Genomic DNA, 10672 nt, shown 5'->3' with positions numbered 1-10672 from the left:
GGTGCAGCGCCCAGCCTGTGTGTTGTTTGTTTTATTCACTGCCCCCAACACATACCGTGTTCCTAATCCCTGCACCAGCTCTATTTTAACAGTAGAAAGGAGGTTTATAGAAGGTAGGGGTAGAGGGTGCATCTATACTTTCTGCCTCACCTCCAAGAAAGGAGAAGCCCTAGAACAATGGGTTTTCACCCATTGTTTTTTCCCCCTTTTTAGGGAAAAATATACATTTATTATATATATATATATATATATATATATATATATACACACACACATGTGTGTGTGTATATATATATATATATATATATATATATATATATACACACACACACACATACCCTTAACCTGAAGCCCTTAACCCCAAGTTAAGAAGTACTACCTTACTGCAGATACCTTCTAGTCCCTGTCCATCCTCCAACTCCCCCTTCTCACCCTATTCAGGCTGAATCTGCCTCCACAATGCCACTCTCAGGAACCCCAGCCCCAAACAAGAAGAGGAAATCCAGTAAGCTGATCATGGAACTAACTGGAGGTATGGCATATTTGCACCTACCTAGTGTAGGGACTTCTTGTTAAGAGCATCTCAGCCTCAGAAGTCCCAGAAAAATCATAAAGTTAAATAACGTGAAGAGATATGAAGAGACACGAGAAATTCTGGGGGGGGGGGACAGGGAGAAAGGTGGAGAAAGGATTCAACACTGATCACACACCCTTCCACCCTTTTCACCTTGTAATCTGAGACAATAATATCCTTGCCATATCACCCAATGCAGGTCCAGGACAACAGGACTCACAGGTCAGTGAGGTATGTTTGAGGAAAAAAATATATATGATGGAGACGGGCACAGAGTAAAGTCTCAGTAAATGGTTAATTTCCTTACTTCCCCTCCCTCCACCCCTCCAGTGCTAGGGAACCTGTGGAAACACATAAAATGGAAAAATACTTAGACTTTTTTTTTTTTTCCTGGGGGGTGGTAGGAGTATATGCATATGAAGAGCTCTCCCAATGCCCAAAGTCTGTCTGCAGCCAGGGTTCACTGAGGGGAAGAGAAAGGAAAGTAGTTAAGACAGAAATCTGTATTTAGATGTGGTCAACTCCACACAGTGTTGGCCTTTGGGCTTTCCCCCAGGCTACAGTCTCCCCAATGGTATCCATCTATGATGTTCCTTTAGTCTTTTTGCCCTGCACCCCATGCCTCTGCCCCTTCTGCCTTACTCACTCTCTCCACTCTGGTATACTGATTCCACTTTGCACCCCAGTTCCTGTGCATTGTCTCCAACTCCAAACCCAGGAAATAAAAATTTCTCACAAACTACATAGAACTTCATCAGACACTATCTGCTCACCTCTGGGATCTCTGCAGGAGACACACACACTTAGTTGTGGTTGGCATCTGTATTCTGAACCTAGAAAACCTTACTTTTCTCCTTGTCTCTTCCTCCCCACCTCCCTGGAAGGTCGACAGGAGAGCTCAGGCCTGAACCTGGGCAAGAAGATCAGTGTCCCAAGGGATGTGATGTTGGAAGAGCTGTCGCTGCTCACTAATAGGGGCTCCAAGATGTTCAAACTGCGGCAGATGAGGGTAGAGAAATTTATTTATGAGAACCATCCTGATGTCTTCTCTGACAGCTCAATGGTGAGTTCGGAACTTTATAACTCTCACAGCCTAGTGCCTCTTCTGACAGTTTTTTGGTGGGCCCTGAATCTCCAAAATACCACCAACCTCCCCTCTCTGCAAATTTATAAGCTTATTAAGTCCCCAGATATATTAAACCTCCAGGGTGAGTTACAGCCCACTTCTGAAACTCAGTCTCTATCTTAGAGCCAGTGAAGGGGAGGTGGGGGTGAAGAGTACACACCCTCAGGGGGAAAATTCCTTCCCAGTATGGCTAAGTGTTAAAGATAGGGCTGCCAGATAAGACAGGACACCCAGTCCTGTATTTTAAAGTTGAGATATGCATGAATAATTTTTTAGTAAAGTATGTCCCATGAAGTATTTGGGACATAAAAATTTAATTTAGTTCAATTTAAAAAATACAAGATACCAGTTAAATTTTAATTTCAGATATGTGACGAATACTCTCTTGTATGTAAATATGTCCTATGCAATATTTGAAGTGTATTTATAGTAAAAAAGTATTCGTTGTGTCTCTAAGATTCAAATTTAACTGATGTCCTATAATTTTATTTGATGAATCTGGTAACCCTACAACGAGTTAAGTGAATTTTTATAAACATCTCCTTCTTGAGCCATTCTTTTATCTATAGGATCTAAGGACTCTGGATGTGGGAACTGAAACTGTCTTCTAAGATAGTGAGAATTCTCTAGTGAGAATCATTCTCCAAAGAGAAGGAGGGATTGGAAGGGTGCCAGGCACAAGATGTTATAGCCGAGAAGGAGGGGATCTTCTCCATTACCTTTCCTCCCCCTCTACCTTCACTGGGCAGCCAGGGGAAAGTGGAAATAGATGCCTACATGGGGCCAGAGGCAGGACTTTCTGTCATTGGCCCTTATGTAGGAGCAGAGCAAAAATGCTGAGCCGGTCATATCTAACTTTAGGAGGCCAAAAGCCCTCCTCCCTGGCTGGGTCTGGTTACACTGGTTGGAGCATAGGGGTGTGCATGGTGGGGTGGCTAGGAGAGCCTCCTGAAGGAGTTGGTGGGGTTATTTTTAGGCTTTGGGGCTGAATCCAGGGTTGCCCTTTTGGTCACCCTTCCCCCTACCTGCTACAGTTTCACGGTCAGGAAGGAACGTGGTGCACGTTCAACAGGCACCAAGAGCAGAGAGGGAGAGGAAGAGAAAGACAAAGAAGAGTGTTCTGTCTGTTAGACAAGATAAAGAAAAAGAAGAGGCAGACATCTCTCTAGCTTTTCAAATTAAGCCTGGGTTCTCTGTCCCAACCCCATCCTTTCAAATTATAGTGGGGTGCAAGTCTTGGTCCTCTTTGCCTTGGTAAGGATGGGAAAGGAAAGTGTGGAGAATGAGTTGTCCCTACCTTAAGGTGTAACTGGAGGAACTGAGCCAAGGGGGGGTCCTATCCATTAGGAGAGTTCAGTTCCTCTCTGTCAGGCTATCCACTATCCACCTATTGGAGGGGAGATCTCAGAGGGTTCAGTGTCTTCTGGTTGGCCATTTTCTCTGATCATCTCCTCCTTGCTATGCACACCACCTTTGTCTTTGTATATTTCCCATACCCATTGTGTAACCTTCCCCTTAATTTGTTCTTTCTTTACAGGATCACTTCCAAAAGTTCCTTCCCACAGTTGGGGGACAGCTGGGCACAGCTGGTCAGGGATTCTCCTACAGCAAAGGCAGCAGTGGAGGCCAGGCAGGGGGAAGTGGCTCTGCCAGACAGTATGGCTCTGACCAGCAGCACCATCAGGGCTCTGGGTCTGGATCTGGGGGTACAAGTGGTCCTGGGGGCCAGAATGGCAAAGGAAGAACTGCTGGAACAGCAGGGGTTGGCGAGACAGGAACAGGCAAGTATCCTTATGCAAGAGTAATGTTATCTGGTTCTTAGAGCAGAGATATCCCCAGGAATGAGGCCTAGACTGGGTTTAGGGAGCAAGGGAGGCCTGCTGAGGTACCTAGATGGACTCTCTTACCCCAGGAGAATGCCAAAATGTGTCTATTTCACCCAGGAGCTTGATCTTTCTATCACCTTTCTGGCTTTTCAGTTTCAGTCACAGATCTGCCCTTGGGCTGTCAGGATTCCACAGAACTAGCACAATTACCAAGATTGGCCCCAGCAACTTCCCTAGTACAGAGGTGTAAGACTAACTTCCACTGGCTGCTAACTGCTATTATTGACTCAATTTTCTCTCCCATGGCTGCCAGGAGACCAGACAGGTGGAGAAGGAAAACATATCACTGTGTTCAAGACCTATATTTCCCCATGGGAGCGAGCTATGGGGGTTGACCCTCAGCAAAAAGTGGAACTTGGCATCGACCTGCTGGCCTATGGGGCCAAAGCTGAGCTTCCCAAATATAAGTCCTTCAACAGGTAGGGGGTATGAGGAAGCAACCAGATGCATTCCAGTGTGTGGCACAATGTGCTTAGTTGGAATGGAGACTTTGGTTCAAATGTTTCAGAAGGAGGCTGAGGAGGGAAGGAAGGAATATGGGGACCCAAATTGAAAGCCTTTGCTTTTTTCACTCTAACTCAGAGAAGTAGTGCAGTATGATGGAGGAAACATTTGCTGTGAGGCAAGATTTGAATGTGAGTTCACTTCACCACTTATTAGCAGAGTGGGCATGGGACAGTCACCCTACTTCTGAGCCTTGGTTGCCTTGCTCTAAAATGGGAATAATATATTACATGTTTAAAGGACTCTTGAAGTTCCCTTCATTCAAGGTTAGGATTTCATTACTGTCCCTGTAGGAGGATTCTATTTCCTTATTCTCTAGTAAGGCTTAAGTATCTATTCTTTTGGAATTGGGCTTCTCTAGACTGTGAACAGGAGATCTGTGTGAAAGCAGAATGGGGAAGCACCATTCTTTTGCATTTGGTCCTAAGAAGCCTGAATTCTCCAGGCAATGTTAATTCCTCTCACCAAGCCATGTGCTATCCACTGGAGGTGGGGTAGGAGTTGTGTGTGTGTGGGGGGGGGGGGGTAGGGGGAGGGTCTACATTGTATTTTAAGGTAGTCTCAGACCCTTGGGTCTATAGTGTCTAAGTCACAACTATCCATGAACCTCTTTATCTAGTACCCCACTAGACTCCTTTTCTCATCATTAGCTCTGGAGAAAAAAGCAAACCAGGAATGGGGAATGGAGCACTAAGGGAGAAAAAGGAGTGCAGAAGCAACCTAAATTAAAATTCACAGACTTCCCCATCCTCAAAAAAGGGTAACACCTCACTGATAAAGCTGTTCCTTTTGTTCTGGTTTTTAATTAAATAATGTATTCTCTTTTCAGGACGGCAATGCCTTATGGTGGATATGAGAAGGCCTCCAAACGCATGACCTTCCAGATGCCCAAGTTTGACCTGGGGCCCCTACTGAGTGAACCCCTGGTCCTTTACAACCAGAATCTCTCCAACAGGCCTTCTTTTAATCGAACCCCTATTCCCTGGCTGAGCTCTGGGGAGCCAGTAGACTACAATGTGGATATTGGCATCCCCTTGGATGGAGAAACAGAGGAGCTGTGAGGTGTTTCCTCCTCTATTTTGAATTAAATTTCTCTTCTCAGGTTCTAATTTGGAGAGAGAATGTTAAGCAGGATGCCCTCACTGTAAATCCAGTATCCTTGTGGGAATGGAGGGGGAAAAGGAGGGAGAGATCTGCCTTTCCAGTCTTCACTCCAAGTCCCCACTCCAAGCATCCTTTCTCACCAACTTGCTCTGTATGGAACCTGCTCTTTTATGGAATTTGCTCTGCCACTGGTAACAGTCAATAAACTTTAAAGAAATGAACTCATTCTTCCTCTGATATTTGAGGGCAGATAAAAACTAAGGCTAACAATGCACAGAGACTAATTAAAGTCAAGTACTAAACGTTCATTATTCAGACTTCAAGACCAGACCTGAGCTCTGGTTGCTTACATACCACACCCATGTCCACACCCACAAGACCATATTCATAGGTGTATACAAAGACATACTTATTCAATGGTACATAAGACAATCATGCACAAACACATGTGTTGGTCCATATGTGGGCAAAACTAAGAAGCTATTGTGTGCAGTGGTTAGGAAGTAGGTGTTGGTGACCTTAGTGTTAGTTCTCTTTGTGTAGCTGATTGGGATGATCAGGATTATCCAATTATCACAAAAGTAGAACATGCCATAAAGTTTCCAGATGACACCCGAATGGGCTGCGGAATATGTAAGTCAAAGGTTACAGATTCCTGAAAGGATGGCATACCAAGTTAGAATCCAGAAGAAAGTGGGAGAAACAAGGTGCAGTTATAGTATGGGTGGTTCTGTGTGAGCATAGTCAGAAAAGATCTAAGGTTCATGAGGGCACTTCAGTGGTATTCAGAAAGCACTGTAATTAGCGGAAAAAACTGTGACAGCCCAATAGGAATGAGCAACAATATTTTATTTAAAACATTTTTTTTAATTTTCATTTTTTATGAATATAATTTATTGTCAAATTGCCTTACATAGAACACCCAGTGTTCATCCCAACAAGTGCCCTCCTCAGTGCCCATCACCCATTTTCCCTCTCCCCCACCCCCCTAAATTTTTTAAATGTTTATTTTTGAGAGACTCTCTTAAGACAGAGCGTGAGTGGGGGAGGTGCAGAGAGGAAGAGGGAGACACAGAATCCAAAGCAGGCTCCAGGCTCTCAGCTGGGAGAGCCCAATGCGGGGTTTGAACTCATGAGCTGTGAGATCATGACCTGAGCTGAAGTCGGTGCTTAACCGACTGAGCCACCCAGGTGGGCCTATTTTTAAAAATTTTTAATTTTTATTTCAAGCATGTGGTTTCTTTAGATTCCCAGACTTAGTTACCTCTGTGTTCCACAAAATAAGAGATGAGGACCAGGAAGAATAAGAAGATGGCTTAATAGGATCTGGGAAAATAACTTCTGAGGAGAGCTGGCTGAATTCAGCCAACTCCATGAGCCATTAATGCTTTTATTAGGTTGCTAAACTTCGCATAGACTGATCTAATTTTCATGGACCTTGGGTCACATAACATTTACCTTGATCATTTTCCTTTACAACCTAAACAAATTTCAGAGGACTCATACTTCCTTTAAACTCGTACACAAAACTCTATTTCTGTATTCTACTTTTTCTTTTTTTAAAGATTTTATTTTTAAGTCATATTTACACCCAATGTGGGGCTCGAACTCGCAACCCTGAGATCAAGAGTCGTATGCTCCACCAAGTGAGCCTGCCAGGTACCCCCTTTTATTTTCCAAAGATTTTTCTGTTTGTATTTTTTTTCAAATACTTATTATTATTATCATTATTATTGTTTTTATTTATTTTTGAGAGAGAGAGAGAGAGAGAAAGTGAGCAGGGGAGGGGCAGAGAGAGAGAGGGAGAGAATCCCAAGTAGGCTCCATGGTGTCAGTGTGCAGCCTGATGTGGGGCTCGATTTCACAAATCATGAGACCACGACCTGAGCCAAAATTAAGAGTCAGACGCTTAACCGACTGAGCCACTAAGGCATCCCCTGTGTGTATTCTTCTAAGGACAGTGTTGCCATAAGTTGGATTTCCCCCCCAAATAGATCCTGAGACAAAGATGTGGACCCAGAAGGTTGGAAGGTGATTCCAGAAATCCAAACAGTGTAAGGGAGTGAGAAGAACGCCAATAAAGGTGCTTTGGGCAACTGGAGTTGAGTCCCATTTGTTACTGAGAAAAATGCTTTTCAAAGTGTGGTCCTTGGACTGGCAGCATCACTGTTTCCTGGGAGATTGGTTAAAAATGCAAACTCAAGAATCTGTGTCTTACTCATCTCTTCAGGTGATTTGTATGTTAGTAAGTTTTGGGAAACACTACAGTGAACTCAGAATTGCCCCACTGAGGGGATGAGGAACTGTAGTATTTAGCCACCAAATGCCATCTTTCTTTGGTTGCAGATTGCTACTGGGAATTTTAACTCTGCTGGCACTTCCAGGCAAAGAAATACACAGGTGTTTGAGGTAGGAAGGTATGGACCTGCACTATCTATCAAGGCTGTAGTAAGCTCTGGGGTGGGCTGAGGGAATATGGGTAGAGCACAGACAGGATCTGGATATGGGTTCACAATTTCCATCAGATTTTCATGCTTAAAACTCTGTGAGTCCTTCACCAAAGTTAAGGACTATATTCCTTTAACAAATGTTTATTGAGTGCCTACTGTATACCAGGTATTGTGTGAGACATCAGCTGTACAAAGACACATAACAACCTTCATGAGACATAGAGATTTCAGTTAACCATAAAATAATTATTAAGTGCCTACCCTTAAAGTTGGGGGAAAAAATTCCAAAAAATTACTTCCTATTTTACTCTTCCTTGTTCACCAACTTTTGTTGTTGTTGTTCTGTTTTTAAGTCCAGTGCAGTAGTGAGAAGGAGGAAAAGAGAGTAAGTTCGATCTGTAACTGACTGTGAACAACCAATTAAAATAACTCACTACTTTCCAACCAACCTCCACTACGTTCTTTAAATCCATCTTCTGTTCCAGATGCTTCTCAGTCTGCATTTACAGTTGTCTGAGAGCATAGAGAAAGCCCTACAACTAAGTTTTGTGAGTCAGGAATTAAGGATGTGTCCACAGAGCTGCAAGCAACAAGTGCAAAGTTCAAGTCATACACCAATGCGGTCCCCTTCCGCATCCAAGGCCAAACACCTGTGCTTATGTTCAATTAAAAATACAAAACAAAACACACAAAAAACCCTTTCATTTCCTATTTTGGTCTGGCGAACTGAAAGGGGTGGGGAACTCGTGAATAAACAAATTATTTCTGTGAAACCAAATACCGTGTGCAAACCAGTGTGAGAAGAACGGATGAAAATTTCCTGAAGGAAGGTTACGAGGAGACGGTAAGATCAACATCTGGCTTGCTCGCTCCATCTCTAACTCCTCATGCATAAGGAAAATGCCAGGAAAACGGAACTAAAGGCGTCACTGCTCTAACTTTGAGGCACTTGGAGCAAACAAGGCCACATCCCTAAAGCTATTCCAGTGTAGGGTTCGCCATACTAACTTCCCCCAGGTCAACCCGTTCCCCCCTGCAATAGTTTTCCGACTCCCTCGATACACATTCTTCTTTGCCCTCGCCCACTACCAGACTTTTCCAGGCCGCCCCTAACGCCTGGCGGCCGCCATTTTACACACTACTATCGCGAGATATACTTAGCCTTCTCAAGCCCGACTCGTTTACTTTCTTGCTAGAGGTTCTTCTCGGCTGTTCTCGCCGTTAGCTGAGGAAAGTGTCGCGAGAGCTGGTTGCCTTGGCTCCCCGTAGCTATAGCAGCCGCGGCGGTTAAGGATGCGGCGGCAGGAACTGTGAGTGCGACACCCTCAGGGGGGCGGGGTCGGAGGTAACGGGGGTGCAGGGGGTAGCCCTGGTGGTGGGGGTAGGTCGGGAATAACGGGCCCAAGTGTGACGTGTTGGAGAGGACCCAGGTCCAGTGGGTAAAGGGACCTGGCGCAGGTCTGCACTAGGGCACTCGGAGGGCTAGAGCTGCCGTGAGGTCCAGTGGGAGGGACGGCGGTGTAGTAGGGTTCAAGGGGCAGGGGCCGGAGTGTGGAAGGGTGTGCGTTGGAAGGAAGAGGGTTACGCGGACTCAGAACTGGATAAAGGGACCGAACTACATCGAGGAGTAAGTGGGAAGAAATGGGGTACCGCGAGGTGGAGGGTATATTGAATGGGAGCACAGAGGTTGGGCCCGGTTTGCTTTGCACTGGTGAGGACGGGGGGACTGTGTCGGACCCTTCGCGGCTCACGGGGTCCGCCGAAAGCTGGTCTAAGACTGCGCGCCAGGACCTGGGTCCTAAATGGCGTGGCGGGAATGGTGGCGTCCCGGACCTCCACCAACACTTGTCCCTTCCAAAGAAATCCCCCACGGACTGTAAGATGTAGAAGTAGGGTCCTGGTGAACTAGGATTAGTTGGAAAGGTTCTTTCTGCGGAGAGACTGTTGAGTGGGATAATGAATGATTGCTGCTGTAAAATAAAGTGTGGGGTGGGGACGGGAGAGAAATTCTTTAGGAAAAAAAACCCCTAAGATGTGCTTCCTCTGGAGCGAATTGAGTTGAAAGAAGGGGTGTGTGTGCTGAGATCACGTTTCTTCCCAGATTCATTCAAGTATAGAATTCCTTTACGGTGTACTTTTGAAATTATATATGCAGTGTAAAACCAGTTTAGCTGATACAGTGAAAGAATGTGCAGCACGACACTTAAGCCTTCCACGAATGTAATTTAAAAAGTAAGGAAAGTGTTTCTATTGCTGCAGCAGAAGGCTGAACACTAGGGATAGTTTTAGTTAACTTGAATATAAAACCTAGTGTTCCCAAAGTGCGCATATTCAGGTTATTTGCCTTTTAAGAAATGGATGAAGTTTTATTTTAGGAGATAGAACAAGTTTTGAATATCTGCTAATCTGGGAATAAAGTGAGTCTCCCAGGAGTTAAAATCAAGGAGAGGGCAAAATATTTAGTTTCTCAGTTTCAGAACTGTTTTGTGGAGATGAGGTTGGACCACTTTGCTCCTGAACTCTTATTTCTACTGAAAACAATGGCTTCAATTCAGGCATAAAAACAATTACAAACTATCTGATAATTTTTCTTACTGTCTTTTGTAGGTATAAATTTGTAGGGGATAACCTCTTTTGATTATGTAACTGGATTTTTCCATTTGAGGTTCACAAATTCATTAATTAGAATAATGGCTTTTAAATCCTTCTGGCACTACCCTTGATGTGGTTAGTCATTGAACCTATTTATTTGATATGTGTTAGACTAAAAGTTTTAATTTGTAATATTAGTAGCTACACTTTAAAGCCTTTCTGAGGCAACATACAGCTTTATGTGGTTGGGTCCAAATGATTCCTGCATGGCTCCATTAAAGAGCTTTACTGAGTTCCTATTATGTGTGGAGTACTGTGTAAGGCATTGAGGAGAGGGGTGAGAGTAATTCATTCATTTATCCATTCAACAAACATTTACTGAGACCTATTTTGTATCATTACTAAGCTTTTAGGATACAAATAGGGGTAAGCTTTG

The 10672-nt window shown here is 44.2% G+C and overlaps 1 protein-coding gene across 1 annotated transcript; it reads left to right on the top strand.

The window, feature by feature from the left end:
* The first annotated feature begins 459 nt into the window (after window positions 1-459).
* On the top strand, window positions 460-5151 carry MYOZ1 (myozenin 1). The gene is made up of 5 exons (XM_047072032.1): window positions 460-532; window positions 1459-1637; window positions 3238-3481; window positions 3840-4005; window positions 4920-5151. The coding sequence occupies exons 1-5, from the start codon at window positions 460-462 to the stop codon at window positions 5149-5151; spliced, it is 894 nt and encodes a 297-aa protein (XP_046927988.1).
* The last annotated feature ends 5521 nt before the right edge of the window (window positions 5152-10672 follow it).

Source organism: Lynx rufus, unplaced genomic scaffold (genome assembly GCF_022079265.1).
Source record: "Lynx rufus isolate CCGP_SWC_20201006 ecotype Redwood Valley unplaced genomic scaffold, mLynRuf1.p SCAF_11, whole genome shotgun sequence".
NCBI classification, from domain to species: Eukaryota; Metazoa; Chordata; class Mammalia; order Carnivora; family Felidae; genus Lynx; species Lynx rufus.
Note: the sequence above shows the minus strand (reverse complement) of the source record. Positions and strands in the feature narration are given on the sequence as shown.

What these genes read in the sequence shown, in the direction of transcription:
- MYOZ1 (XM_047072032.1), top strand. Translation starts at nt 460, where the DNA reads ATGCCACTCTCAGGAACCCCAGCCCCAAACAAGAAGAGGAAATCCAGT. An exon ending in TCTTCTCTGACAGCTCAATG is followed by an intron (nt 1,638 to 3,237) that starts GTGAGTTCGGAA and finishes CTTTCTTTACAG; the next exon opens with GATCACTTCCAAAAGTTCCT. An exon ending in AAATATAAGTCCTTCAACAG is followed by an intron (nt 4,006 to 4,919) that starts GTAGGGGGTATG and finishes TTCTCTTTTCAG; the next exon opens with GACGGCAATGCCTTATGGTG.